The sequence below is a fragment of the Aythya fuligula genome, chromosome 4, assembly GCF_009819795.1.
Source record: "Aythya fuligula isolate bAytFul2 chromosome 4, bAytFul2.pri, whole genome shotgun sequence".
Taxonomy (NCBI): Eukaryota; Metazoa; Chordata; class Aves; order Anseriformes; family Anatidae; genus Aythya; species Aythya fuligula.
Window position 1 is genome coordinate 43,246,974 of NC_045562.1, and position 16,990 is coordinate 43,263,963.

Below are 16,990 nucleotides of genomic sequence, written 5' to 3' on the forward strand. Positions count from 1 at the left end.
GAACACAAACGCTGCACTATAAAGAAGATGAAATGGTCTCTTCAGAGTTGCGTGCCTGCTGCCATTTTAGGCAAGAAAAAACAAAACATCAATAACACTAATAGCACTTCCAGGGAACACCGAAACTGCAGTGATAAAAAGGTGGTTGAAATGTTTCATTTCACCCCAGAATGCCAAATCCAACACACAGCTCCCCCTGTGCCACTAGGCCCAGATCAGATTTGGGAACAGCTTCAGGAGCCGTCAGCACAGCTCCCGGCCTGCCGGGGAGCCAGAAGGTGGAGAAGTGCTCGGGGCAGGGACCGGGGGAATGGACTTTGCCATGTGCCCGAGCACACAGCTTTCACCGCAGGCTTAACGAGAAACAGCTGTGTGAAATATCTGGAAGGCAGCATTAATTACTGGAGCACGGCTGTATTGCTCTTCGTGACTTTCTCTTGACAAAAAGAAAAGAAAAAAAAAAAAAGCTCAGTAACTCCTACAATTTCGTACTGGGCCAGAAGTTCACATTCTGTAAAAACAAACATTTTAAAAGTTTGCAAGGTCTGTAAAAATATTTGCTTAGCTCAGAGAAGCAAAAAGAGTTCCTCTTAAAAAAAAATAAATCCCGTAGAGTCAGAAATGCACTGCAATGCTCACTAAATGCCCCAAAACCCAAACCAGTTTCTCTGGATTTCCCATTCCAACTTGAAAAACACACTAATAAGCTGAGCCAAAGTAATACCTTAAGTCTTCCAGGTTTCCGCGTTATTTTAAGGATTTATTAACGCAGCAGTGCTATGTTGATCTGGAGAAGCCAAGACATAATACACATTTGCTAAAGAAACACATTTTGACCACGGAATCAGCCCCAGAAGCAACTCTTTTAGGTTTAGCCGAATGCAACTTAGCACAGCGTAACGCTTGATGCTGATGGCCTGCGCCTCTTGCAGCCCTAAGGTCACCAGCAGCAATGGTTCAGACACGAGCCTTCATTTTAGACCTGGCCATAATGTTTGTCTTCAGCATACTTGAAGACATACCCCTCCTGCACAGCACCACGTACCTCACGGCTCACACCCGCAGCATGCCCTTTAGTGTGCGACGAACACTTCCCCTATCTTTGGGAAGATACAAAAAGGGTTAGAAAACATGAATGGGAGAAGGATGAAGTTGAGGCACCGAACTGTAATAGATGAATCTGAAACCTTCTCCTGCCACAGCCTCGTTAAACTTGAAGCCAAGACTATAAAAGTGTCCTCAATAAAACTCTCCTCTGAGCAGTTTCGCTGTTCCTGTGTTTAGCATCACCACAGCACTTTTACCTACAGAGATGAGCTGGCTAACAAAGTGCCAGGCGTGGATATAACAACGCAGTTCATAATACCGCAGCGAGGATGCTCCCAGAAGACGAGATGGCAAGCCCAGAAGAAACTGCGGTACTGCCCTCTGATAAACCAAACTGATAAAAGCACAAACAAACAAATAAAGCCTTGACATTGTTCAGCAGAAAGGTAACTAGCCACAGAAAGACAAAATTAGAGTAATTGATAGATATGTATTGACTTTGGGACAGCCTGCATTAAACATGTCCTTCACCAGAAAGTTGTTTCTTATGGAAATGCCTGGCCCCAAGCAAGCAATGTTGATAAGACTTTCCAACGGCAGGGAAAAGAACTGTAAGGAGGTACATGATGAACAAATCTCTCCTTGCTCACCCTACAGGTGACATCAGGAGATCCCTTCACCCTGCTCTCAGAGCCACGTTTTCCAATTCCCGTGTGCCAAAAGAAGCCCAGAGGCAGGGTGCCACAAGCTGGCCACAGCCCTTCTGCAGTTACCTCACCCAGACAGCAGCGGCACTGCCAAGCCCCTGCAAGACCTTACAGCTTCAGTGCTCAACACAGGAGAGCAGGCAAAGGAGATTTTTCTAGTTATGGGTCCAGAGATCTTTTTTTTTTTTTTTTTTTTTTCCCAGTCATTCCGTTACCATGAATTTCTCTCCAGGTTTGCAAAAGGATTCCCATACAAAAATAAAACAATCAGTCTGTCACCCTCGGGAGCTGCAAAGTGCTTTCCACAGGCAGACTGCACCCAAATCCTGTCTCCAGCTGCCGTGGTGCATCCCATTTGCAAAGCAGGGGAATTCTGCACCTTATTGGCGCCTGAGCCTGAGCTCTCCCAGGGGGATCCACAGCAACCTCCACATCTCGATGCAGCAGTCAAATGGAGAACTTAGGAGGGTGCTGTGGAAATGGTTGAAAAGGTAGGCAAACCATAGCTGAGCCAAAACACAGGAATTCTAGGTCCTATGAAAATTTTGACCTTGTTCATTTTTGACAGGACATTTTTTCAGGAGGTCTGACTGGGAAAAAGGAGCCCTAATCCAGCACCCAGCTGTCTGACATGCGCATCCGAGCTACCACTAAGGGCTTAGCGCAGCCCTCTGGAGCTGTACGGGTAACCTCAGAGCTGCCAGCACTGATTTTGATTTAGTTATGTGACTCCTTGCTCACGCTGCTATCTGATCTCTATACAGCAGATTATGTAAGCAGCCATGAACAAGGAGAACACATCACTCTGCATGTGGCTTGAGCGCATTGCACAAGTATTAAAACAGGACAGAGGTGGGACATGGTCTTCTCACAACATGCAGAGGCTGCGTTAACAATATGGATACACTGATGGATACATACACAAATGATTATACAAGAAAAAAAGAATGGTGTTGGTGTTTTTTGTTTTGTTTGTTTTGTTTTTGTTTTGGCCAGCCTCCTTTCCATTACCACAGGAAATGTTCAGGTGCACTCTTCAACTACTGACACTCTGGCAAAGCGATTCTCACTGGCATCTGAAAGATGTGAAAGGCAGAAGGACTTAGTGGCCTTTTTCTTTTTAATTCTAAGGCAATCCAAAGAGACCAAACCTCTTCAAGGCCACTCCCTGATGTGCATCTTCACCAAGGTCAAGAATTTCCCCCCCCAGGATCAGGCCCGGATCCCCCGGTAAGTGCTGTGTTACTGCCCTGTGACCAGCACAGGCTCCTGCAAACGTTCGTGTCATTAGCAGACCGTGGACAAAAGATTACCATTACACCTAGGTGACCCAGGATGCATGGTCAGGGCACATTGACAAGTTGCAGGTTAAACTGGCCAGCGGTTGTATCTGGGCATTTACTTCACAATTACGAGAAGCTTTTCTAGGAGTACAAAAGCTGAGAAGTGGCATTCAGTAGCCCTGTGGTTGGCAGGGCTTCCATCACATCTCTGCACTAACTGCACCTTCCCCACACTTGCTTAAAGAGCTCAGACAGAAGTTCAATTCAGTTCTGCGTACTCCAGTAATGAGCTGTATGGCCAAGCAGCACCACACAGGCAGGAAAGATGCTTGCAGATGTGGAGAATGCAGCAGCTGTGTATATTTTCCAAAAGGTCTTTTATTGCCCTGAGTGCCAGAAGTGAAATGTTACGTGTAGGATGAAAGCTCTTAAGTCCTTTTACGGGACTTCTCCTTCTCCCAACCCCGCAAAGGTTCTGTAATGGCCCAGACCAGATAATACTGCACTGACCTAAACTATCCCAAATGGTCTCATTACTCTGCATCATGAAGGGTTCATCCAAAACACTCCTTGAAAATCTGTTTCTTTAGAAGGTCTTGGCAGAATCTAGCAACCTAATAGTTCAGAAGGAGTGAGCAGCCCATTCTGGAAGCCACTCGCTGCTGAGCTAGTGCCACCTCTCTCACGCACTCCCAATCAGACGTGTGCTGGCACCCCGAGCTCCTTGCCTGGGGCACTCGCTGGGCCCCCGGCACGTGCTGTTGTTTTGCTGAGAGCAGCTGCGCTGCACGGGATAGCACAAAGGAAGAGGGAAAGCAAAGGTCACACTGGGAAAGAAAGGAACAGACAAATGTTAGGGAAAAAAAAAAAAAAAAGAGAGAGATGTAAAGAGCAGACAGCAATGAGAAGGGGCAGGGTAGGCATGCAGTACTGAGGGTGCAGTACTGCAGCTCGAGGCCAAGCCCTGCACCTCAAGGGAGTGGGATTTGAGATGTGTTAGCCACAGGGATTCGTAACATCTCCTTTTTCCTAGGGCTTCACAAGGAAATGGGAAATCTGCCTACTACATCAGGGTAGCCCTAAAATAAATACATGCCTGAAGCTCCTGGCTTTGGATACACTCACACAGCAAACGGAGGTGTGATTAAAGCCTAAGCTACTCCTGCACTGCAATCGACCTAGCAGAGATCACTGCAGACTTCAATGCAGGCACACCCATGGCCTCGCAGAACCGCACCAAACGCAGGTCCGACAGGCCCTCTCTCACAGAAACTGCCTTCTTTAACACAGGAGGAGAGAGAAGGTCTTTTCATGACTACCCCACTACTAGCTCCCCGGGAGAATACGATGGGAAGGACAACGCTTCACCAAAGGGCAGCTGGGCCCCAAAACAACGGCCAGCTAATGCTCCAAGAGCTTATGTGCAGGTAGTGAACATCTCGAGAGCAAACGCACAGCTCAGATGCGGCAAGTAACAAAGCAGCTCGGGGACCGTGGAAAAAGAGGAGGAATCCAACACTAGCACAGCCCCGTTTTCACTAGCATACAGCTGCTTTGTTTGAACTGCAAAGGTCATGAGCCAAACACCTCACTCTCAGTTTACAAGAAGGGAGAGTTTCTGTACCCCCCGAAAAGCCCCAGGCTGCACGTCCCTGGATCAATTACTAGCGTTACTGCAGCCTCTGCTGCTACGGAAAAGCTAAATCCAAGCCAAAGGCTCAGGGCCCATCTCCAACATATTTGCAGAGGCCCTGTAAGGAAAACCCTTCCACGAGGCCCCCGAACGGCACCGCCATGGTGAAGCTGTTGCGCCAGCCCCACGCCGGTTGTCCTCCTGCAGCTCAGCAAGGAGCAGAGCAGCGACGATTCTGCTGCCTCGCTGCTGTGGCCGTGGCTCACCTTTGGAGGGAATCAATATCAGAAATGCAAAGAAGTTCAGAAAACAAGGAGCAAAATAGCAAGGAACGACGTGTTGCTAAATGCAACGCCCTCCTGTGTACTCCGTGGCAGAAGCTGCCGATGCCTTCATGCTCAGTGCAGCTTCTATCCCCGGCCAGGTGTTCAAGCGAGGTGCAGTCAGGCGTGCTTGCTCCACACCTAATGTCCTAAACCCTCCCAATGCCACGGGCTGGTTCATCAAAGACACGTGTACACGCACACAGATTAGTGCCCCCACTTTGGCATTTCCAGGGCCAGGCAAAACTGCCCTGTGGGCCAGATCCAAACCTCAGCCCACGCGCCGGTGATGCCCACTGAACCTCATTTCTAGGAATTAGAAACATCTTTGGCTGCATTTCTCCCACATATAGCCTACAACTCTTTGTGACGTGCCTTTCTCACAGGCATATTAATGCCTTCCGCTGGCTGACAGGCTTTGCATACAAGGCATCTCCAGTCCGGAGACTGCAAACGTGAAAGCAATTCTCTGCTCGCTCTCATGGTCTGGTTGTAAAACAACCCTGCCACAGGCAGAGCTGCTGGAGCAAACGCCGCCTAAACCCTTGAACACGTGCACAGGGCAGACAGGAGAAACACACGTAAACAGCAAGCGAGCCTCGGCAGAAGAGGTGGTCTTTTCAAAAACAAAAACCACAGAACAGCCACCAAAAAAACTCGAGCAAACGAAGTGTCACAGTGAGAAACAGTGAGTCACGCTCCTGTACAAAGGCACATTTCTTTGCTTTCGCATGACAGCATCCCAAGTGTATCTTTTTCCTTTTTGCCAGCCAGAGGCATAAAACCACTTGCAGACAGACCTAAGGTCTTTAAAATGTAAACATCCACAACAAAAATATACACTCCTGAACTATGAGCACTTTGAAAAGTTCCGGTTACACTTAAGAGTAAATCCAAGGCTTTAAACAGAATAACAACTTGTGGAACCAGGTATCAAGCCGCTAAACCAGCCTGCCACACAATGCGGGCATTCACAGGCCTTAGGAGCTTTAATCAAAACATTAAAAATACTGAACACAATTAAAATTATTTCCCTATTCAGGTTCTCCATCTATTTTCATTTATATCCCACCTCCGATTCCCACAGATGCCCAACTCCACCTAACACACACCTATCACATGGGAAGCCTCCTCAGGAACCACTGATTACCAAACGCGCAGCATCCCCAAACGCTCCCTACAAACATCGTGTAACAGATGGTAAAGTCATCCTGTAGAAAAATAATTTCAGAATCATGTAACACTTCTGGAGTTCCCATGTGCTGCTTACAAAATACAACTCGAGTGTTTTGTGCTGCTGAGTCAAGTAAACAGCGATCGCTTGGCATTACGTAAGGATTTCAAGTGCCAGCACTGCGAATGCACCATCTTATAAAGGACTTCTAAATACCTCGCTGCCACTGTTTGCAGTCTTCTTGTCGCTGCAGATGAACCCAGTGCACCGCTTCAAGTCAGGAGGGCAAAACTAAGCAGAAAAAATTACCTGCTTTACCAAAGAACCATTACTGGGTACTGGTAATAAAGCCCCATCTCTAAGTATCAACAGCCTTACCCCAAATACTTGATGGAGAACAAATGTTTTAGGGTTTCATTATCAAACCCATGAATGCGTACACATGTTTTTTAAGACTTTTCCTGAAGGACCTGTTTTAACAAGAATAAGGTAATTCTTCACGTTTCTTTAAATCGCTTTGTATTAATGTAGCATTCACAAAAGTAAATGCTAAAATAACCACTTTCAGTTGTTCAGCTTTGAAACAAAGCTGCTGTAACAGTCTAGCTCACATAACATCACTGAGTCATGTCAGAAGATGCACATGGAATTGGTAGAATTTAAGCTCTTTATGTCTATTGTGTGTTCACTAACGTCATGAGAGCTATGAACTGTTTTTCACGCAGCAAAATAAACACACATAAAAGCAGGAACAAAATGAGGCGAGGCAAAGAACATCACTCGGAAAACAGAGAAGGTAAAACATAGCCATTTTAAAAGGTATTTTTCAGTGCTCCTATACTCAAATAGTAAGTATTCAGTAGCACACAGCGTTTTAGGGATGTCAGAGCAGTGGACAACTGATTCTGATTCAGATGAGATGAAAGGAAAAGGCTGCCACAGCAGCAGCAGGAGATTATCACCTCATAGATATAATAAGCTTCAAGTGTTACAGATGGAAAGGAAAAGCTGGATTTCAAAAATGCCAAGAAGAATCATCAGCTGGATCTCAGGAGAGTCTGAAACACAGTGGTGAAAGAGGAACTGTGTCATGCACCCAGGGTGCCAGGGACACAGCACAGCTGAAGGGAGGAGGAAGAAATAACAAGCTGATAGATAAGGAGCTGAGAAGTTGCCCTTTGGAGCTATTTGCTCTGAATCCGGACAAAAAGGGTAAGAGACAATTACCATGTTGGGTTTGCACTTCCCCAAGCTTCAGTACCAATGAAAAGATGTTTTATCAGAATCAACTGCTGACTCTTCAATAAATATTTGTGAAAAGTTAAGTAAAAGCAATCAAAATCCACACACATGCACATGGCATTTCACTGGTGCCTGTTCACCTAGTTTGCTGCAAGGACAATGCAAAGACAATGCTGAGCCCAGAGCCTTACTTCATCCTCCATCTATTTTATCCCCTTCCATCAGGCTGTGTATCCACCCTGTGCTGACATTTAAATAACGCACCCTCAGGGGGACAGCACGGGCTGCGCACCATGAGGCCAACGAAGGACAGCGGCTGTCAATCACCGCTGACCCAAAATAACAGCGAAGCAGAGCCTTCACAGAAAGGCCTGACCTTGCTTTTGAACGCAGTGCAATGATCTGGGTTTTGTATGAAACCAAATTCCCCAACGCCAAAAACTAAAACACATGCTGCACTTTCAGATTTTCCTGCAGGCATTTGGGTAACAATAAATAATTAGGATTATTACTAATAGTAAACACTATCAAATAATTACTATTTAGGTAACATTAAATAATTAGTATTTAGGTAACTTTAATAGTCCCTGATGGTGGCTTGGAGGAGGCAGACAGAGTTCACCACGGGACCGGGCCTGTACTGGGGAGCCAAGAACTTGGGCCTATAGGACCACGTGGAAAGGGATCGTGACAAAGTCACTTCCCTGTCTTCCACTTCTTCCAAATAAAAACCCAGTGTGCACTGCTTGTTCTGAACACCTTCATATCATACTGGAAGGGACACAAGCACTGTCCTGACAAGAGAAGAGACTTCACAATCTGCAGCAGGCCTGCCCGGCTCCCTGCTGCTTCAGCCAGCCCACTACCAGTACCGTGTGGGTTTCAGTCTGTTTGCTGGTTTAAATCTCCACACTGTTCCTGACTTCACTGCAAAAAGCAAGCCCTCAATGTATCTCTTCAGCTTTTGTGAATCTTCTAGGCCCAGCCTTTTTTTCCTCAAATTTCCCAAATAAACTGCATTTCTGTCAGTAAAACGTCCATACGGATCCTGTAAACACTTGTAAAACCATGAAGTGAATCCTTCGCATATACGTATTGAGAGGCAAGGCCAGATGCATGTTTAGCTCTTCATCCACTTGCTCCATTCAAGTTAGTGACTGCCAATGGACTGAATCCACATGCTGTTTCCCAGAAACTGCTCTGCCTGACACGTCTGCACAGCAGGATACCCTAACAGACCTGCCAACACAGATGACAGCCTCTCCCCATACATCTTCTATATGACCCTTGCTGCCTGCTTCTTTACACTAAAGTACGCTTACGTTTTTGTATCCCTCTCAGTTGTTGATACCCATAGATATCAACAGGACTGTCCTAGGGAAGCATTGCACAAAACTACTCTACAGGTGCGAAATCTACATCCAGAAATTTCAGTCAGTCCTGCTCTTCCCAGAGCTGTGTGCCTGTGCAAACGATCACTGTAAAACAGTCCTAAAATGACTATTCTAACCTGAAATGTAATAGAGGTGCAACCTCTGGCCTGCTGGTGAACTCTGTGCTAGAAGTGGTGCCGAAAGCTGAAGTTGAGCAGGGGGGAAAGGGAAGAGACCACCCCTTTTAGCAGCAGAGACTCCGTAGGCCAGCTGAAGTATCTAGCCAGAGGACCTCCTGGTCAGTCAGCACTGACAGAGTAACAGGTGACGTCCAAATACAACACTGAGGAAGGAAAAAAAAAAAAGATTTTTAAAAAAAAAGCAAAAAGGGAAAATTTGAAATACCCAAGAGACTTGAGTACTTACTCCCTAGTATCCAGAGTCACCAAGAAAAGACAGAGTCTGACAAAAAAAATGGTGCCAGTCTCAAGAGGTGGTACCGACATTTCCCCCAACAAGGCATACCACACAACGGCCAAGATGTTGTGCCGCCTGCTTCCAGAGCCTCACCTATTTTGCCAGTACATTTAGAGCACTAAGGACACCCTTTATCAGGAAAAATAACTGCAGGGCTACACCACACACAGAATGGCAAGAGGACTTGTATAAATAAAACACACTGGTGCAAAAAGTTTTCCAAGTGGGCACCAAGCATTGTGGGCACCAGGCTGGTCAGCTGGAGAGCAGAAAGGAAAAATCCGAGAAACAGACTGCAGATATTTCAAGCTGTACTGCAGCTGATAGCTCTCCTTGCTTTTACACAATACACCACCACGCAGGACTTTATAGCCAGGAGCATCAGGATTTTGTGACTTTCACATTCCAGCTGGAATCCCGATGACAACTGTTTTATGAAACTTGCTTAAGTCTCATCACAAAAGGTAAGCTACAAGCTCTGTAACACAGGAACATGATCACCCAACATCATATTGTTATTGCAAATGACTTCAGAGTCTAGTTCCTAATTTGCCCTCTCCTACTATCCTTAACATCTTTCCCCTTTGAATGACTCAAGAAATGTGGTTTTGAGCTCTAAAAGTCAAACATGAGTGATAACTTCATACAGGATCACTCAACCAGAAGCGTACCATGGCAGTTTGTGTAAAATGACCTCCACCCAGCTTTGTAGACATCATCTCATTTATACACTCGGACGAGCATATCAGCCTGTAGTCAGAATCTGACCCTACCCTGAATAAACAAAACAAATATAAGATAATAATCCTGAAATGGCATCAGCACTCCGGACAGTCACCCTTTAGATATTTTTATTGAAGAGTAAGGAGGCAGCAGAAGAGGCAGGCAGGAACTTTAGCTTACCCACATATTGTCACAAAACGCCATTGAAAAAGACAAATAATGAGAGCTACTTTATTTTGAAATGCATCGTCTTAAATGGATACTAATAAGAGTAAAGGTTATTTATTCTCAATCAGAATTGAAATGCAATCCCATTACAGACTTCTGGGCTTCAAAAGTTGTGCCATAAATATTTCAAATATCACTTACTATAAATATCCAAATCAGAGACTTCATGCAACTATCTGATTTTTTAGGAACAGTAACTTGAGCATTGAGGTGTGTTTTTTTTTTTTTCCCCAATTGTACTACAGTTATATAGCCCATTTTTTAGTAAGTAACGACACCAAACATGATGCCACCAACAATCAAAAAGCTCCACCATTTCTAGGGTTATACATCAGTAGTACAGCTGATTGCCTCCCAAGTATTTTGAAACAACACACAGCTAGTGATCCGAGAATAATGCTCCCAAGAGTGTTAAAAGAAAGAAGTAATAATCAGAATACAAATTTCATAAATCACGAGTTAGGGATGGATTCATTGATTCGGTTCTAACTGCTTGAACAAATGAAGAAATACCAGAAACTATTTTTCTGGGGAATAAAAATGGAGAAAAAGGGAAAAAATACTAAGCTCAAGGAAAACACTTTCAAAGAAACTGTCTCATTACAAGTTTCACTTCAATGTGTTAACAGCCTTAAATGTGCTGAAACCACTGGACAATTACTTTTATAAACTGCTTGCCGCAAACCAAGGGAGTTGGGAGTAGCTTACAAAAAGATGTCAGTGAAAAGATGAGAATTTAAAATTAAGATTGAAAAACTAATTAATTAAAGAATAATTAAATGGAATTCTGTCCCCCAAAACAGGGGTGGAGCAGTTCCCTGCCTTTCAGAAAATAAAACAGGTGTACATATATGTATTTTGTGAAAACTGCACAAGAAACTGAGGCATTTTTCCAGGCTTTCCCTGGGACTGTTAATTCAACTGCCCAAACCAGTGCTAAATCTCTTCTTGCTCACTCAACGGCCTGTGCACTTGGCACTCCTCTTGCTTTTATTATGGAAGATGAACTTGAACGCCTTTTAAAAATCTTTGTCCTTCATGTTTGGCATATATTAAAAAAAAAAAAAAAAAAAAAAAAAAAAAAAGCTTTTAATTTAATTAACTGCTTTTTTTTTTTTTTGCTCTTCATCTATAAAGAATAAAAAAACTACTAAAATACTTGACCTTCTGTAAAGCGTTTTTCAACATATCTCCACAAAATGAACTTTTTAGGATCATCTGCACAATTTTGAGCATTTATTAGCCAAATAAAACCATTAGCAGCTTGATCTCATTCGCTTGATGAGCGATTCACAAATATGTATAGCTCTGCTTTATCAAGTTGACAAGCATCCAGAAGTTTTCACCATGCCTTCACCAAATATTATACTTGTGTAGCTGCAGCTTTTGCCAGAAGTCTTAACATACCCACATAAGGCATACAGATAGCTTTTGCAAAAATTTACGTTTCTGTGAGTACCTCCATAATTTGAGTGGATTTTGTCAAAGTCCGATATATTATCTGCATTTGCCATTCATCTACAGCTGCGTAATGGCTACACAAGTTGGACTGTTTTTTCTGTTAACATGAGTATTTTAGTACCTTAAGCACTCCCAATTTGTAAAGCCCGTAAGAATTTTTAAGGGCTAAATCCTGCCCTCTAGTGTACCCGTGGACAGCCGTGCCCTGGGAACCTTCCCCGCTCCAACCAGCCTTATCCAACCCAGGCACAAAACAGGTAGGAGACGGACAACTCCCTGCCAGCCTGGGGGCATCTCGCATTTGCCTCACTCCATCTTCAGAGCGCACCCGCTACTCAACCACACAGCTCTGGGGTAGGTAAAAGTTGCCCAATTTTGAGTAAGAGGATTAGCAGATGTGATGACAGATGAGGGAACATCCATCCCATCCCTTGGCAGCACGCTTGCCTCGGTGTGCCCAGACAACGTAGGCAGTCTGTCCCTCATTTAATTATTTTACCTTGCAGTGCCATGGAGAAAACATTATGACAGTATTTTGATGACAAATAAAGTAAGCCAAAGACACACAGGAAACGTACTCCCAACTTTCCTGCATGCGGGCTCTGTGCTACCTCACTCCCTAAAGCCAACTACATCTGAGAGCCGGGAAGAATTTCTGTCTTGACTATGTCGCAAAGCATTAGTGTTTGGCACAACAGCTAAGGGCTGTGCAATAGATCAAAGGTAATGCAAAATCAGTCTGCTTTCAGAGAGACTTGGGTAGAAGCAATGTATTCAGATGCTTAGATTTAGGGCCAGATTTAAAAAAAAAAAAAAAAAAAAAAAAGTCAACTCTCACCTACCAACAGGATTTGGAACAGGATACCCTGTTAATAGTTCTGGCCATGTCCATGGGACACCAAAACAGAAGAGATCTTCTGAGTCCTAAATAACTGAAGCACCTATATAAAACTCAGCATTGGGTACTGAACCATCACACTAAATCACATAGCTCGTTTTCTTCCATTTGCATGATTTTGCAGTAAGTTTTGTATCTCCCTCACTAAGCTGCTATGCTCTAAAAACATATACTTCAATATATTATGTTAAAAACATTTAGACAGTTTAACCATTTAAATGTTATGATACAAATAACTCATTAACAACTCCTTATGAAAAGAACTTTCTTCAGAATAAATTTTCCTGGGCCAATATTACCCTATTTTACATTTTCTTGACATATTTTTGGAAAGGTAATTAGGCACTAAGCAGAAAAAAAGGTATTTCAGACATGCAGGGTTGATAAAGCTCATGTTGCTGAATCCCTTCTGAGTGACTGGCCGGAGCCTTGTCATCTCATTAACAAGTGGATGAAAATGGCTCAGGATTCCTTGGATGCCTTGTTTTATACTTGTCATGAAATACAGCAGCTTGAGAAATTATGGAAATATACAAATGCCGACCATTCCTCAGCGAGGGAAACTGAAGGGAAACCAGCTGTGCTATGAGACATTTCATAAAACGTATGGCTAAGCGTTCCTTTCCCATTCCCCTTGCTTTTCCCCGTCACCAGCTCTTTGAGGCAAACACCTCCGGAGAGTTTCTGAAAGCCTTTCCAAGCTTACTGGCTTCTTTGCACTTTTTCCACAATATAAACCAAAAGTTGTTGATCAACAACAAGACATGTTTCTTTGTTTTGCTTTACAAAACAAAACCCTAAGAAAGCGCCTTCTGTTTTCTGTTTGTCTGAAACATACCTCTTTGGGGGAAAAAAACAGAAATCCCTGGGGTGTGTCCAAAGGGGCACTTCGCTGATGTCACTGAGCAGCACGCATCTGATGTGGCAATATCGACCATCGCAGATGTATTGTCCTGCTCTTTCGCTACGTGAATCATATGACTCCTCTCCTCCAGCACACAGGGCACAAACTTCCATTCCTTCATCTCACTGACGACACGATTATGAATAAACCCAAGTGAATGGGGTGAGTGTAAAACAGTCAAAACTCTTGATGCCAAGACATAAAACAGACTATATACTTCGAACAAGCTGTCCTTAGTGCTCGCTGCAGAACGGGGGAGGCAAAAAAGGACACGGATAATGGAAATTTGTTTACAGTATTAGACTTAGGTCTGAAATGTAAAGGAAGAGTCATTCACCTTCTGAAACAAGGGTTCCCTTTAAAAGTCAAAGTGAGGATGTGCTAATCAAATGCTATTTTGTTTAATTAATTTGTAATAGCAGTTACCACAAGAATCTCTCCTAACTGTCCTTTAACTGGTTTTCTAAACCAAGTTCTCGGCACCCAATACATTTCTTTTTTTCAAAATCATCTTATAAAACCTTTTATTTAAACCTAAAAAGCCTTCATGATTTGAGGTGTATATTTTCTTTGCTAATTTTTTTTGGAAGTCTTTTCACATTGTCTTAGGTTTACGTCTTCTCTTTGCCATCTGTCATGCCAACGTGACCCGCCAGGAATACCACAAGATTTCACTGGGACTTCCACAGAGCAGCGTTCACCAGATCAGAGTTCAACACTGTACAGATTTGTATTGAATGACGTACTTAAAACCAAGATGCTAGAGATGTGACCCACGTAATGTCGTAGCAACACGCCTCACTGACGCGCCAAACGCTAATTTCTCTGCTTCTGAGAACTGACTTCTTCCAGGAAAAAAGAAAAAAAAAAAGTTGTTTTCTGATAGCAAGGAAAGGAGGAGGGCACAGGACTGTCCCCAGGCAAGTGTCCCTGCACAGCCTGACACCAGGGAAAGGAGCAGCTCATGTGTGGTGGCATTCCTGTGCACACAGGCAATTGTTGGCAGCAAGCCCCACCAGGTGGGAGAAGTGCCCAGCTGTTCTGTGCTCACAAATTGTTCTTTTTAACAAGGCATTTTCTGCAGATGACCAGAAAGTGCAGAGCTGAGGGATACCTGAAGAGCTCCCAGCAGCTGACTGTCTGCAGAGCAGGGCAGAGGCCACATCAGTCATTAATTACTCAGGATTTCCTTTACCTGTTGCCACCATTCACTAAACAGGAAAAAGGGTAGGAAGAGAAAGGGGTTTCAAAAAGAGAGACAGGCATCCAGTGAAAGAGGAAAAAATACTAATCAGCAGGTAACAGTGAAGAAACAGAGAAGAAAAAGGTAGAGATAAAAAATGGGAGTCAGAAAGAAATGACAGGGAAAAATATAGAGGAAACCAGAGAAACTTGAAAGGGAAAGGCATAGGATGGAGTCAGTAAGGTATTACCAACACCAGAAAGACTTTCACACGTAATTCCCTATTAGGAAAGCAGCATGAGAAGGCAGTTCAGAACTCTAGTATCAATAAGGCTAAACAGGAAAAGAAAACACACATTAGAAAGACTCAGGAACAAAAAAACTAGAATTGCTCAGGCAGGACATTAAAAATAAAAGGGGGGGGGCAAGCCTTATGATGAAAAAGGATGATGACAAGATTCAGGGCAGCCTGGCCCAGCTAGGGCAGCACAGAACAGCAGGCAGGGCTACTGGCCTTTTTCACCACAAAAAGCAGAGCATGGCACGAGGTAAGCACCTGGGAGCACTGACAGCACCTGGAGACCTAGCTTCAGTCTTGCGTGGACCCAGGTCATTGGCTTGCTTTGCGTCAGATTTCCAGCAAATTCTCATAGCTACTTCTCGTGGTAAGAAGACCTGTTTTATGAACCAAGCACACTTCTTTCCTGTAAGAATTTCCACATTTCCCAAACACAAGAAGTTAAATCAAGCTGAATATATTACTGGGTGCTTTCCAGCACTTCATCCCGTGCAGTAACTGACTGGTATGTGTGAAGACCAGACACATAAATGGTACATTAATGCCTTGCTTTAGGCACCAACATTGGAAAAGCCCATGTGCAGTAATTTACTGCGTTGTTTTGGAAATAGTTATATTTTGTTACTACTCATGCAACATCAAGTAACACTTCCCTCTAAACCACTACCTGAGAAAGACAGAAATGCAAAACACATTGGATGAAATCTGAAAGTTTCCTAGCTTTTCCTAAGAATATTAGTCAGACTGACTACTAACTTCCTCTACACATACTGTTCAATATATATCTTCATCCATCCCATCTTACATAAAACAATTTTACCAAAGAGTCCCAAAGTAGAACAGCCTCAGCCTGAAGCCCAACCTAGCAATACTGCTATTCGGGAACAGTCTGTTGCAATACTTCTTTGGAATTGTACAAAAAGCTTTTTTTTTTTTTTTTTTTCCTTTTTTTTTTTTCAGATGCGCAATGTTCTAACTGGAAAGGAATACAAAGAGCCTCAGAAACTTTTGTTGCCTTTTTATGCATCTCCTCACATCATTCCCCTCCTTGTCTCTCAGAGTTTAGCCCCACCTGTGCATCTACTGCTCAGAGGACAGGTTGGAAAGAGACAAAGAGTCTCAGTAAGACATTTCACCTGCTCTTTGTGCCAAGTGCACAGGCAGGTCACGGTGCCCACCCTGTAAAATAATACATTTTCTAAAAGCAGGAGCTGCACTGAGACAATCTACCTGACAACTAAGCAGCAACCCCTTGCACCTGCTTTGAAGCATTTCAAAGACTTAACGTTACATCAGCAAACAAGTCTGTACTGAATGTTTTCAAGGTATCCTGCGGTCTGCAAAAGGCACCTTCCCGGCAGGGACACCCTGCTCCGAGCCTCCTGCCCCCCAGCACCAGGCGCCAGGCACCCGGCCCCGCAGCCCGGGCACCCCCCGGGCACTCACTGTGCGGGTCGCTCTTCTCGCGGACGCCGTCCACCCTGCCGTCGGGGTTGATGCGGAGGAAGAAGCCGCCGTTCTTGCAGTACAGCCGCTTGGGGTCCTTGAAGTGCCCGGGGGGGAAGGCGCCGCCGCCGCCGTCGTCGGGCAGCGCCGGCAGCGTGGTGATGCTCCCGGCCGCCCCCGCCGCCATGCGCCGGGCCCCGCCGGCTCCCCGCCGGCCCGGCCGGCCTCGGCCCCTGCCGCGCCCGTCCAGCCTCGCCTCGCCTCGCCTCGCCGCCCGCCCCGGGAGCTGCGCAACGCCGCTGCCGGCCGGCCGGGGCGCCCAGCGAGGCAGGGAGGAGGGCCCGGGCTTCCCCCGGCCTCGGCCCCGGCCCCGGGCCCGGCCCCGGCCGCCCCGCCCCGGGGAGGGCTGTGGCGGGGCCCGGGGGGGGCGGCACGGGGCAGGGGCTGGGAGGGGCGGGGGGCTCGGTGGCTTGGCAAAGGGCAGCACGGCAAAAGCCAAGCACGGGTCTGCCCGCTGCCCGAGCAGTGTGCCTAAAGCAACCCAGCACGTCGTCTGGAAAGCACAAACCCCTCGGGTGCATGTTTTGTGC

General features: G+C 45.2%; 1 protein-coding gene across 1 annotated transcript in view; it reads right to left on the reverse strand.

Moving 5' to 3' along the window:
- The window catches only part of FGF2 (fibroblast growth factor 2), a 31,037-nt gene extending 14,432 nt beyond the window's left edge, over nt 1–16,605 (reverse strand). Inside the window, exon 1 of the mRNA XM_032185947.1 lies at nt 16,401–16,605. Coding sequence (XP_032041838.1) covers nt 16,401–16,587 — 187 coding nt within the window. The 5' untranslated portion in view covers nt 16,588–16,605. The remainder of the gene's footprint in view (nt 1–16,400) is intronic.
- Between the last annotated feature and the right edge of the window lie 385 nt (nt 16,606–16,990).